This window comes from Protomyctophum parallelum (assembly GCF_964188405.1).
Source record: "Protomyctophum parallelum genome assembly, chromosome: 4".
In the NCBI taxonomy this organism is placed as follows: Eukaryota; Metazoa; Chordata; class Actinopteri; order Myctophiformes; family Myctophidae; genus Protomyctophum; species Protomyctophum parallelum.
The window spans coordinates 14271234-14286269 of record NC_139700.1 but is presented as its reverse complement, the minus strand read 5'-3'; the positions used below and the strand labels follow the sequence as shown (position 1 = coordinate 14286269).

The 15036-nt window shown below is 43.0% G+C and overlaps 1 protein-coding gene across 1 annotated transcript; it reads left to right on the top strand.

Annotated features, from left to right (window-relative positions):
• The first annotated feature begins 9437 nt into the window (after positions 1 to 9437).
• On the top strand, positions 9438 to 13548 carry snapc5 (small nuclear RNA activating complex, polypeptide 5). The gene is made up of 3 exons (XM_083763075.1): positions 9438 to 9913; positions 10006 to 10086; positions 12651 to 13548. The coding sequence occupies exons 1-3, from the start codon at positions 9824 to 9826 to the stop codon at positions 12837 to 12839; spliced, it is 360 nt and encodes a 119-aa protein (XP_083619201.1). The 5' UTR covers positions 9438 to 9823; the 3' UTR covers positions 12840 to 13548.
• Positions 13549 to 15036: the final 1488 nt, after the last annotated feature.

Below are 15036 nucleotides of genomic sequence, written 5' to 3'. Positions count from 1 at the left end.
GGGTGCGTGCGTTTTTTTCGTGTTTTTATCATCTTTTTGACCTAAATTTAACAAAATCAATGGCCAATGAAGGGCTGCAGGAGCCATTTTCAGGGTATCAAACCCAGTACCTCGCGGTCCAACCGAAGGGCCCCTGAGAGCCATGGGCCCCTGGGCCACGGCCCCACTGGCCCAATGGCTAATTTGTCCTGAACCGCAGAGTTCATTATGAAAAAGAAACAGAGTGCAGAGAAACCCTAGTGCATAACCACTAGGGTGCTGTTTTTCCTTTGTTTTGCCAATGGGTATCCAGATTGCATAACCACAGAGTTCCCACTGCAGCTACACTCAATTATGGGTGTCATCAGACCCAAGCAATCATGACATCAGACGCATGCACTTCAGACACACCCTCTTGAGTAACCAAGGCAATCTAACATGGTCAACCCTGTAACGTGACATCCCACCATCAAATGTCAAATGCGCTAATGCACATACATACGTATAGCCCCCACAAATGCACATATGAGAGAGATCAACATGCACTGATGATAAATAATAATAATAATACACATTGACAACATAAATCGTGTCAGATGCACACAATGTGTAGTTTTTCAACATGCACTGATGTCAGACACAACAAGAAAATTATGATGACGATGAACAACAGCGATTTGTCTCCTGGATGAGGCATATTGGTCGGCTCGGCGGTGTGTGTAAGTGTGTAAAGTTTGTAAAGACATGCAATGCGATTATAATCCATTTCTAATGGATGAAACCACCTGATGACCTGGAGAGGTCATCAGGTGGTCTTCAACCTTCTTAGAGTGTTTCAACCCTCAACCACTACACTCTCCAGTTGGCGGGTCAAGCAGTGATTGGCCAAATCACTGCCCCTCTCATCCAGGCTTCCAGCTATAGACGAATCCACGGAGGGGCGCCCTGGGTGCAGGCGTGCAGCCATCACTGAGCTGCATCCAGCAGCAGCTATAGCATCAGCCACACCTGACCAACAGGGCAGCGCAATCATGGAGCAGTGCCCTGTCGGCCAGGTGCAGCCAGCCAGTGCTGACCACACCCCAGCAACTGCCGCGCCCAGGGCACCCCCCGCCCCTCGGACCTGCCTATTGTCCTTTGTCTCATGCCAGAGCCAACTGGAAGCTCTCTCTGCCTTGTGTGTTTTTGGGGGATTGCAGACACTGAGAGGTCTCTAGGACTATGGTTTGCTTCCTGACGAGGGTCCTCCTACGTCTCACCAGACTGTCTGTGCGGTGTGCATGCATCCGTCCTTGTCCACACTTGGCCTTACTCTGGTGGTGTATTTGAGTGAAGGTAGCCTTCTCTGCGTCTGTGTCACTGTTGTTGAATCTGTCCTATCGAGTCTCTCTTACTCCAAACTCTATGCGAGGGCCAGAATCTCTAGTAGAGAACATACAGCCTAATATCGGATGGAATAGCTACACACGACACGCGTAGGCCTATTTCCATAGGGTATTATTTAGCCAGCCCATACGTAGGTATCCACTATCCACGGCCTACATTTAAAATCATCCTATATGACAATATTGATATAATCATTTACAAATGTATGGTGTCTACTTATCAACACATTGTCCAACGTGGATTAACATGGAATCTTCCTCATTTAGGCCGCCTCGTTAACTGCTCTTGTCCATACCCCCATTAGTTTTTCTCTTACCCCCCATTCCAAGAATATTATTGTCAAATCCACGCAAAAAATGTGGAATAATTTCAGATGCCACTTTGGTCTACAAACTCAGTCCTTCTTGGCCCCAATAGCAGCAAACCCTTTATTCCATCCATCTTTGAATGATAGTGCCATCTCTTTATGGTCATGACTTGGTATAGCAAATCTCAGGGATCTGTATGTATATTGACAATGTATTTGCCTCCTTTCAACAGCTATCTAAAACATATTCCCTTATAAAATCAACACTTCTTTCGATATCTTCAGATTTGCAGTTTTGTGCGCAGCCTTAACCCTGCATTTCCAAACCTTCCATAGGTCACAAAGATTGATTCCTTTTTAACTCCCTTGTTGAGCACAAAGGGACTAATATCTATTATGTACAATTGTATCGTCTCTTTGTGGCCTACTTCAATAGAAAATATTAAGAATAAATGGGAAGAGGATTTGGGAGAAGGAATCTCGGATGTTTGGGAAGATATTTTACGTCTTGTCCAATCTTCTTGAATTTGTATCCAGTATGATAGGTGTCGCTCGGCCCCTGCCACGTATATACTGTACATATGTTTTGGTCGTGCCCTTCTTTGCGTAGATCTTTGACACCATGTTGAGGAGTGTTGGGATACCATTTGAACCAAATGTAATGTAAAACCTGAATCTGAGCATGCTAGATGTGATCTCTGACGCAGCTGGGTTGTTCAATATATTTATTATGAGGAACTATGTGTGGGTGCACTGCTAAGTCCATTATATGTTTTTGAGGGCTGACCATGCCATATTGTATGTTTGTCTTGTTTGTTTTGAAAAAATGTACTGGAGCTGTAGGCAAACATGGCAAACCGACCCCGACTCCAACTGGCTTCCATGCCAGGAAGAAGATGGACTCAAGGAAGAATTGTAAATTACAGCGACTACTGGTCAATTGCAGTCAGTTTGCCTAGAACTCCAGTGCAACGAGCGTTGTACTGGAGTTAGCGACCATACTAACTGCTACCTATGGTCTAATATACTTTCACTGGGATTAACTTTAGCTGATCATGCAGGGACTGGGAGTTGACCTAACTTCTTCATTGTCTCCACCAGCCGAAGGCATGGGGAGAGTATGTTTTGCACTCCGTCCGTCCGTCCGTGTGTCCGTGTGTCCGTCCGTCCGTGACCAGCTAATCTCAGCCACCGTTAACCCGGTCGATGCCAAATTTTGCACACACACTCCCTGGATGCCAACCATGAACCTCTGCCCCAAACTTTCCAGAACCGCCTGTTATAGCGCCACCAGGAGGCCGCTTTGTGCAAAACAAGTTTTTGCACAGTACACCTACAGATTTTGTCCAAACATCACGCAAATTGGTACACAGTCTCTCTAGAGCCATTCAACCAAACCGGTCTTTCAGATTTCTCAGACTCCATCCTGATTGGTTAAGATTGGCTTCCAAGATTCACAGGAGTGCTCAGTTTCAAACAAAATGCTGCAAATCATGAACACATCGCGTGATTTCCGTGAAATTGTGCACCCACATTCCCACTAGGCCGAGGACGAAATGCCACATGAACAATTTCAACTCAGCCTCAAGGTGGCGCTATAACTGGCCCAAAAGTGTTTTACCTCTAACTGCACGGATCTGTGGATAACTTTCTATGCCAACTCCCTAGAGGCCAAGGAAAAACCTTTGCCTGGAATTCTTCACATCTGCTCATCCTGGTGGAGACCTGTGCCCAGTAGGGCACTTTTTCTAGTTGGTCATGAAATCATCAATAGCCTATTGATGCTTATTTGCCTGGTCATTTACAACCCCTGCATTCTTCACTCTTTTGGGTTATAGTGAGGAGAATTATTCATTTATTCTTCTTCTTCTTATATTTCTGCAGATTACTCAGCTATGCAGTAGGTTGTTTCAGACTAAAAAGGCTCACACAAGAAAGGAGAAAAATGAGCCTATGGTTTACAGCCATACTCTTAACGAATTATTGTGAAAATGAAAAAAGACAGTAGAAAAAGAAAACACTTTGGATTTCCTCTTGGCTGCGCTGACATTACAAGGATGTTTAACTTAGAGTGCTAAGGGAGGTGAACTAGACAGACCTATACATACTACACACCAGGCCCTGGGGAGAGGGAGAGAGAGAGGGAGAGAGAGAGAGAGAGAGAGAGAGAGAGAGAGAGAGAGAGAGAGAGAGAGAGAGAGATTGAGAGAGAGAGAGAGAGAGGGAATAAGTGTAATTAATCACACTACAGTGGGCCAGGTCTGGGGGGGAGGTGGGCTTGAGTTTGGGGTCTGGTTGCTGGTCCCGAGAGAGGCCAGTGGAACAGGAATGTTGTATATGGGTGGTCAATTAGTTTACAGAGTTCAGCTGTGACAGAGGCAACTCTCCCCAGCCCCAGCCCCAGAGTCCCTCCCCATCACCCCGACCAAACCACATCATATCAGGGTCCAAACCGCATGCCGTGATCTAAGGCATTCCCCAGGCTGGAGCATAAAGAAGCCCACTCCATTTAGCCCAACCTAAATCAACAGCTTTTACTGTGGTTACACTGGATTCCCGTACATCCATGGTTTTTAGTCCTTTTCAATTTTCCATCCCTTCACTGTACTTCTGAAAGTCAGACCTCCAAGAATGTGTCACTTTACAAGCCTCTGGCTTCCCTGGGATTACTACAACCTAAGCAGCATCCTGTCCCATTTGACTAAATACACCTATCCAGTCTAGTGCAACTACCACTGACACAATATAAGTAATGGTTGTTACCAGAAACTGGACGGGCCATATCAGCTGACTGAAATTCAATCTGAATAGGAAATAGTACATACAGTACTGAATGATTGTCTATGCTTCCCTAGAATAGGGAAACTGAGATATCCCATTAGTGCATAAAGTCATAAAAGGCTGACGAAGCTGACTGTTTCTGTACACATAAAAACAGGCATTTGGTATACAGATAAACATGGACACACATGTTGCATGTGTGCACACACACACACACACACACACGCAGTCGCACACACACACACACACACACACACACACACACACACACACACACACACACACACACACACACACACACACACACACACACACACACACACACACACACACAAGCGTTGATAGACACAGGCCACTCTGTAGGCCAAACCACATTTCTGCGGCTAATCTGATCATTAGGGCTATGATCAATCATCTCCTTTGATTCAATGACAGCAGTGCCCAGTGGGATTAAGCAGATGATTGATTTAGCGTGAAAGGTTCCAATGTATAAATTCTCTAAGGTCTTCAATCTCTGATGTCTTACAGAGGTAAGCACACACCAAGCCATAACTATATCTTTGTATCCCCCTGGATACAATAGATCTTGTTACATTATGTGAAACATGGACGCATTTGTTTTTTCTTCGGTGCACAGCATGCAGGGATTTGAATGTCTACAGTGCTATTCATAAACTATTATGTATGTACAGTAGGCTACATTTAAGCACACATGGATCCATATCAGCCAGCGTTATCATGTAAACATCCAACCATTCATCGGCTAAAACTAAAAGGTATGCATGCAGATCTGTGCAGCTCTGTGTACGTGCGGGAGATGGAAGTGATTGCTGTACATGCGTTCCAGTGTGTTTGTCCCACTGTGTGAGTTGTGTGTGCGTGCCAATTTGCATGCATATGTGTGTGGGAGGCCAGACAGGAAAGGTAAAGGTTGAGGTAGTTCCTTGGAAACAAAAGGCTCCGGCATCTCATTCTCCATGCAAGCCCTTTCCTTTCCTAGGCGCCCGGGGCTTCTCTCCCAACATCACTGAACTGCTTAAGGGGGAACATCCTGGAGCCATGGCCGCCACCTCCCCTCCATATTCTATACATAGGCTGACCAAGTGGATGACAGTCATATTGACCACCAATAGAATGTTTCATTACTCAAAAACAACATTGAGAGAAAGGCTCTTTCTCTCAGCCTGGTCCTCTGGCTCTGGAGCCACATGACCTGCAGCAGAGACTGTGATCTGGCTTTCCTCAACTGTGATTGCTGGGAACCTACAACTCCCAAGTGGCTCGCCTACCCCCATTGACTCCACGAACCCTTCCTTGCTTTCTCACAATCTTATCTCGCCAGGGCCTCTCTTGTGGTTTACCGCATCGCCATACTCTTTCCTCCTTCTCCATCTTTAGTTTAGTCCTTTTTGTTTCCCTCATACTCTTGCTCTTCTCCTTCACCGTTCTGGTTGAAAATTGAGTCATAACTTCCTGATGGCGCTGTTCAAAGGTCAGCCCCCTCCCCTACTCCACACCCTCCCTTTTCCTCTCCTCTCCCTTTGTGAGGCCCCTCTTCCAACACACCCCACACCGCATTCCACAGACAGTGGGAGCACCTTCAATCTCTCCACCCAGCAGGCCAGACCACCACTTGCAGTGGCAGGCACTGAGGCAGGGAGAGCAACCGAACCCCAACCTCAGCTGCCACCAGGCCTCAGCGCCGGGCCCCAGGCCCTGCAGAGGAGAGCTGTGATTGGGAGAAAATACAGAGCAGCAGCAACACGGCTTGTGTGATGACAAGGAGAAAGCAACTGCAGGCTATGAAGGAGCAGAGTGATATCTGTAGCGCATTAGCCCCCTTCATGCTGATGAAACCAGCTCTAAGTTAAGCCCCCTCCCGCCACTACGGGGGCCTCTCATGTCTGCGCTAGGAGGCTGGCAGCTGTGTTACTGGGGCACAGGCCCTAGAGTACCTTTCCCCTGACCCCCAAAGCCTGAAGGTCTCCCCTTTACTGACAGACAGCTCCAGTTTCAGCCTCCCAAGGCTCCTGGGTGCTCTGCTCTTCAAACATTAAAACTCTATGATGGGGGGTCACATACCACATCAAGGCACATTTGATAGCCTGACTTAAGCCTAATTTATACTTCATCATAGGACTGTGTTGCTTACCAGAAATAACAGATTTTCAACTTAAAAATGTGTCAAATGTTTTGGGGAGCGATGCAGTCCTACGCCAAAGTATAAATTGGACTTCAGGCTAGCTCCAGAGTGATCTTATCAGACAGGCTGGATATCAAGAGCTATATCTGCAGTCCCATAACTGTTCCCAGACAAGCTCTGTGGGGCGTTATCTGTGGGTACTGCTCGGTCTGCGCTGCTGAGCACTGCACAACACTGGCAGGCTGTTTTTCCACCTTAGGCAGAGTGAACATATATCTCTTCACCAATACAGATTGCATGCAGAGACAAAAGATGATGAGAGCAGAGAAGATCATGGATCAGTAGAGAGCTGGAATCCGGTACAAAATGACATCATGTAAGCTGACATAGTTGTGCATAGAAACAGGTACGTCAATTCACATACAGGAAGGCCACAAAGGGGCCTTAGGGCAAGTAGGCAGTATCCTAAACTCATTAAACAAAGGATAGGGCTATGAATGATCCTGTGTTTACCTTATAGTAAGAAACATATATTTTGGTTACAGGATATTTAGAATAAGGATGATGAGGATGGGAACACATTACTGTACTTCTTAAATACAAAGCCTAAATTACTTTTTGCCATTCCACTTTCCATTCTAAAACATTTCTTATAATGAATTGATTGTCTAGTAAGACAATAGAGGGTATCTAGTTCAGGAAATTTGAGGAGCGTACATGTTACAGCAGCCTTTGTTCATGTGTGTGAACACAGACAGGTAATGTCTCTGCTTTTGGCCCGGCTCCATTGTTAGTCTCCTGTCGTGCCTGCATGCTGTGATTATCAATGCACACATCTGGATGGACTTAGTCAAGGAATCCTATAAAGACCCTAATGGGCTCTTCTAACATTTTCTGAAGACTGATTAAGAGCCGCTTCAGATCTGGTTCACATCAATGAGTTCCTTCTGTGATTTATTTGAGTTTTCACTGAATTCGTTATCTACTATACTCGCTGCCTTATAATATTAGTGGCAGTGATGGTGGTGGTGGTGGTAGTGATGGTGGGGGAAGCTTTTTTTGTTTTTGCGTATGCGGCCACCGTTGCATGTTTGCTTTTGGGGGTTAATTTGGACAATTGGACAGACAAGCAATGATGGTGGTTGATGGTGAAAGAAGTGTGCAGATCATACAAGTGTTCTCCTGTTGTCTCCTGCTGTGTAAGTGATCCCAGGTTCCAAGTAATTCAAAACATGTTTGGGTGAACCTGCGTGAAAGGGCCTGAATATCTGTCTAATAGATTCAACTTTCATTTCATTTGAGCATGTTTTACAGACAATTTTGCTTTAAAAACATGGGTACTTGTTTTGAAATCCATTGGTGCCATAAAGCTTCGGCTGGCACATAAAAGGTGTGTGTGTGTGTGTGTGTGTGTGTGTGTGTGTGTGTGTGTGTGTGTGTGTGTGTGTGTGTGTGTGTGTGTGTGTGTGTGTGTGTGTGTGTGTTTGTGTGAGTGCGTGTGTGTGTGTGTGCGTGCGTACGTACGTTTCACTTAAATTGTAAAAAGTAGCACCTACTATTTGTTAAATCATGGCCAGCATATTGTCTGCTGAAATAGCAAGCAGGCCTTCCTTAGGGCCTATTTGTCTTCCAATAGAGTGACCTTTATGTTTTATGGGGGAGACTAACACCATGAACTACATTTGTTACAAATTAGACTTCCCAGTGCCATAAAGTTGACACCTGCCACTTCAAACCTCTTGGAGGGGAGGAGAGAGCATTGAGAACTGGGCCAAAACAGAGATTAGTTTAACTAATCAAATTCAGTGTTGTATAAAAGATTGTTTTATGCCGCCCCTGCCCCCCCGGAGCATTTATTTAAACGTAACTTTAACCCTGAGCTCATTGAAGGAGAGCCTCATTTCTTGTGGGGCCGAGTGCACAACTTAGAATGAATAAATACAACAGAAAATAAATAGGTCAATATAAGGCAACAAATCACAGTATAATTAATACAAAACAGACACATGACAAATTGACGATACACAGAAGTCTCTGGTCTTGGGCTTAAACTGATTAAGATACATACTGCAGATAGACAGACAGACAGACAGTATGTGTGTGTACTGTACATGCACGCGTGCGTGCGTGTGTGTGTGACGTGTGTGTTTGTGTGTGTGTGTGTGTGTGTGTGTGTGTGTGTGTGTGATTTTCAGCTTTAACACTGAAACTTACCATCTTTAGTGAGGCACACTGAAGATGCCCAATCATGCCACAAGATGTCGCTAAAACAAAAGGTATAAATCAGCCTGGTGGTTTTCAGTGGGACCAGGTCCAGCAGGGAGTCTCCACGAGTCCACATCAACATCTAAGTACACTGTACAAACACAAAATAATAACACGGTACCACTATAAGTGTGATTTAACCATCTAAATTATTACAGTTATTACAGTGGCATTAGCATTTTTATATCATTGCATGATATAATTTGAATCATTATTTTATTTTTCTGTCAAGCACATTGATTTTACCTGGTAAAATGTGCAATGCCAAAATGCCAAGAAATGTGCAATTGCCACTTGATTTCGCTGTTTGTTATTAGTCGAGATGGCCTCCCCCGGCCGTTTGCTGCCTTTAATAGCAAATAATGAAGTTAAATATAAAGAGAAATGGGCAACGTTGTGAAACTACCTTTCAGATAGTATATTCCATTACTTTAAATGGCATTCAGGGTTAAAAGTAATGCATCGATTTGTAGATTAAAAAAAAACCTACGAAAGGATGGCAAACATTGAGCAACAGAGGTCGTGCGCAATGTTCTCCGGTCGGAAGTCGGAAACACGTGACTAGATGGCAGCCAGCAAAACATTTGGGACCACAAGTGGTTATTATAGTTTAGCATCTGCTACTGAAAAAAAATGCTTGTTATAAACAACACTAGCCGAGAGTAGCACATCGGTTATTGCACTATCAACGCATACATTGATATGTTACAGTACCCATAATATAAACCGAGATAGCAAGCGAAAGCTATCACCTATTTTGCTTTGCACGTGTTTTTGTGAATGAAGCTACGTTCCTCGCCTAGCAAGCATCAATACCCGGCGTGTACACATGTAACGTTACCGTCTTTGTGGTGATATAGAGGGTGCTTATAGCCAATAGACTGGTTCTTTTAATTTCAGACATAATTTTTTTCCGCATTCAGTATCGAGGAATGGTCTGGCCGTGACGTTACCTTGTAAACATGCACAGTCGCCTACAGGAGCTGAGAAAAGAAGAGGAAACGCTTCTCAAAATCAAAGTGATGCTACAGGACCAGCTGAACAGGCTGAAGGTGCGAGTTCTGTTGGTTGGTTCATGTTTTTGGGCTTTCTGTGCCTCATATCATAATGTGACCTCATATTCTGCTCTTCACTTGTGTTTCAGTTCGAAGAAGGTGCCTTGAAATCGATCATTAACGCTCAAGCAGATGAAGGTGCCTCTCAGCCATCTTCCCCAGAAACTGAGGTAACAATACAAAATAAATTAAAGATTAGTGTAAATTGAATACTTTTAACATATATTTTTAAAGATGCTATTTTTTGTTTTGTCAGAATGTTTGCAACACTGGAATTTTCTTAATCTAGAGTTGCAACACCAACCATTGACAGCCCAGCCCATACATCCAAACAGAAAAGTCTTATCTGATTGTAACAACATTGAACTCACCAACATTGCAGCTGAACAGAAAGCTTGAATTATCCTGCAAAAATATTGAAAAAAACCACTCCTTGGGCTAAAAACGGCCATAGCCAATTTGTGATGACGGCTATGCCCGTTTTTAGCCCAAGGAGTGTTGTTTGTGCAAAAGTAATGCTTGGAATGGATTCAGCAGCATGAAAACCCCCTAGTTTGACATGTCACATTCTACTTAAAGCATGATGAAATTTAGATTTTTTTCCCTTTCAAGCAATGTCTCGTCATAGAGAGCCCTCTCTCTGATCTCCGCCCTCTCGCGTGTTGTGGGGCAAACTGAACCATAGCTGAACACGGTGTGAATGACAATTCACACGCTTAGCGTTTGTAAAATTACTCATTTGCAGACTAAAGATTGAATGGAAAACTAATGGAAAGACGAGGCTTGCGCTCAACATACGTACAGCTATTAGGAAGAGAGCTTTATCTCCAGGGATCGGGGGTATTATGAACACATACACACACACACAACTGATGCAGTGCAGTAGCCTACCTTATTGAAGGAAAGAATCCTATGGGCCCTATGTATAATATGTAATAACTATTATACATTGGGCCCTATAGAGCGTCGCAGCCTCTCCCCCTTTCATGATGACGCCAGGCCCAGGAAATAATTCCCAATGCATTTTTCCCATAGACATTTCAAAAAGTATTTATTTAAAGACCCTTTAAGCCAACTCGAGTTGTGACAAATCACATGTCTATGAGGAAAATGAACGGGGAATAATTTACTGGGCCCTGGTAGGGGGCGGGACTGCGACGCTCTATAGGGCCCAGCAAAATATCACAATAGGGGCGTAATTAAACATTTGTCGCTTCCAGCCTGTATCCTTGTTGTGGGGCAAGTAGGACCCTAGGAGAGACACAGATCTATCATTTTTCTAGAGTGACATGACGAGCATGTAAATGTAAACGGTGACTTTTCCATGCTATTACACTACTTTAATGGTGCAGGTTTGCTCGGTTCATACTTGTGCCATAACAGATCAGAAGGACTTTAGAAGGGATTTTATTGTCTAGACTTTCTATCGAACAATCAAGTATCAGCTAATGTGCCGGCGCTGACGGCACAGCCAAGCACTGGTCATTTAATTAAGCCACATACACATTTATATAATCTATGAGTTTTCTATTTTAATTGGGTGTCTAGCTGGTCATGTCATGATTTTATTTATATATTTATAATTGTAATCCATCTACAGCTTGCAGATCAGTGATTTTCAATGAACAGATTTAACAGTTAAAAAACCACATGGGGCATGAAAGATTTCTGCAGATGTTTTCGCTAAGCAATTACATGTAGGCCTGTATATAGTTCGTTCCTTCAATAAGGTAGGCTACTGCACTGCGCATCAGATGTAGCCTTGAAAGTGGGGCAGTAGCTGTCAAAATCTTTCCATTCTGTGTGAGTGACAAGTGTTCATAATACCCCCGATTTTGCGGAGATAAAGCTCTCTTCCTAATAGCTGTACGTATGTTGAGCGCAAGCCTCGTCTTTCCATTAGTTTTCCGTTCAATCTTTAGTCGGCAAATGAGTAATTTTACAAACGCAAAGCGTGTGAATTGTCATTCACACCGTTCAGCTATGGTTCAGTTTGCCCCACAACACGGTGAGGGGACTGAGATCAGAGAGAGAGGGCTCTCTATGACCAGACATTGCTGGAAATTATAGGTTGTTAATGGTATGGTCACATATGCCAATTATGAAAAATTGCTCAACATATGCAAGTTAGCATCCGGCAGTTTCTACATGCTGGGTACCCATACTCAACATCTAACATAAAACTTTGGTGTACTCAACATGGACTAAAGTGTTTGTTTCATTAACATCCACCGTAGAGTCTAGACATGTTATGAGCTATTTTCTGTCAAGAAATTCTGTGCCGGTGATAAATTAAGTGTTCGAGTTGGATGTCCTCGGAAATCACTCAATGGCCCTGCGTACCACCTGAGATTGCACATAATGCAGGAGGCAGCAGGAGGTTGTGTTTCAAAATGACCGGTATGGGCTGTCAATGGTTGGCGTTGCAATTCAACAATATTAAAAACAAATATAGCATTATTTGCAAATTGTATTTAGTGTACAGCAGAAGGCATCCCAAGACTCACTAAATTGAGAATGGATGCAATCATGTCACCCTCCAGGGGTCCTGGGATGCAATACTCTAATGTCCTTGAAGTAGAACCCATCTAAAAGACCACCCCTGGGTCCCGGGACCCATTACATTGAAAACCTATTTACATCACTGTGATGTTTATTTCTCTTGCCAATGTCAAATGAGTGAAATCGTTGTTTAATGCAAAGCCTGATTAATTGATTGTTATTGTTATACCAGGTTCGTGTAAGTCTGGACAATGAAAGTGAGATCAACCAGACCAAACTGCTGCTGAGTGCACCCACAGATTACGATATGGAAGAGGAGGAGGAGGACGATGATGAGGGCGACGAAGAAGACAACGATGAGTTGATCGATGAGTTGCCTGGCGGGTATGATGAGGAGGAGGGAGATGAAGAGGATTATTGAGACAGTAGCACTCTGACATTTGCACCAACAAAGAACCACACATTTAACAGACTATTCTTTTCTTGTTGATTTATTTTGTATGTCACTTAAGAGGTTTAATTTATTCAGGTGGAAGTGATAGCGGTTCCATATGATAAGCTGATGGTAAGTGGAATTTATATACCAGTGCAGTGGAGTTCCATTATCTGTCATGGAGTTCATGCAGTATTCATTCATTTCATTACACCAGCTGATTTCACCATTCAGCACACTGTCAACCAGAGACCTAACTGGTGAAATCAGCTGATGTAGTGTCAGAATGAGTGCCACAATATGCTGGTACCTCCATGGTATGTAAGAGAATACCACCCAAATACATGGTAACTGTCACAGTGTGATGAAGTACGTAGGTGGAAGTAGTGTTTTTCTCCTTTGCAGAAGTCAAGGCATGTCATGTCTGTTGCATACCGCCACGTGGTAGTCGATGTGCCCATTTTCTTGTTATATAGTGTCTCTCACTGGTATGCCATAAGACAGTGTTATGCAGTGCTTGTAGCCTGTTCTTGATTCTGACAAATGGGAATTTTGAACAGCAAAGAGCCTGATATGTGTCTCTGAGCATGAATGTGTCTCCGAGCATGAAAATGTATGGCAGGGCCATATATACGAAAGCAGGGAATCTGCCTTATGTAATTAGTGATATTCATAAGCACAAAATAAAATGTTTTACCTTGGGTTCAGTTGATTGTTTATTGTTTAGTGTTATGAATCATTATAATGCATTATGAATGTGATTTGAAATTTTTAATGCATTATAGACCCGACCTTAGTATAAAGTCTTACCCAATATTGACCACATATTGTGACAATGGTATCGGTTCATATTAGATATGTTTCTTTTATAGTATCTGAATAAATAATAATGAATTAGAATCATTAAATAAATGGGATGGAGATATAAGGTTTCAGTCCGACAGCGACATTATGGCACATAGTTGTTCATAACCCAGTAAAATAAGATCACAATACTGTACACAACATTTTGACAGTTGAAATTGTGCCAATAATTATACAGGGGACTGTATGTCGATATGAGATATTGGGCAGAATTTACAATGCATAAATGATGCATCATGGGGCAAGCAGGCTAAGAAGACAAATTGCGGCTTCCTTTCCACAGTTACTAAATCTGCTAAATCTGTGTTATACTTGTGTGATATTCCTCTCGTAACGTGGCCTAGCCACCACGTTTTGCAAATGCATAATGCAGTGCAAACACTTTCCACCAGCAAACCGTTCAGCATTTTCTAAACAGCCAAAACAATGCAGAGAGCCTCACAATGAGATTTGCTTTGGTATGGAGAGCAGAGACGGCTCTGTGGAAGGGTGGTGCAGCAGGTGATGTACAATAGAGATTCCACCAATTGATATACACAGCTTTCCACATTGTCCTGAGGTTAACCCAGGGACTTCAGTGTATACTTTGGACTCCTGCTCGTCAACACCTCATAAGGCACACAGCTAACTGGGTAACAACTCTTGATGACTTATTCACTATAGCTGAAAAGAAATTGTGTGATTGGCATTCACAGTATTGTTGGTAGCAAATCAAATCAAATTTCCTTTTTTTCCTCATAATGTAGGGCTGCTTCTCTAGAGTTTGTGTTTGCATGTAGTGGAAGTGTGCCTTTCAGTTATAACAAGAGCTGACAAAACAGACAAAATATTAGTTATGAGAAAAGGGTACATCTCATGAATGAAGTGACCTTTTCTGCCTTGCCTTGCTGTGATTGTGTGGCTTTACGATTGTAAACAAGTGGCAATACTGTTTGGTCAACTTTCATTATACAGTACTAATTTAACCACAATTTTGCACATTTTCAATTGGTTTCTGATGAATGGCCTCAAACTTACCAGAGCTCTGCTAAATTATTCCAAAATGTATCAAATTCATTCTACACTTGTGTCTCTATTCTAGGACTTAACTATTAGTATAACTGATTATATGAATTTTAATTGAAATGACACACATACCTATATACAGTATATCTTCAATATATGAAATATGACTGAGTTTATAAGGTTTTGCTTCCAAAAGTAGAAGATTCTTTTTAAAACTTTGAAATTACACTCATGGATTTGTGATTCATAGATGAAATAATTTGCATTTCCATTCACATTTGTTGAGCATAGAGAATAGATCAGCTTGCTGCCAACA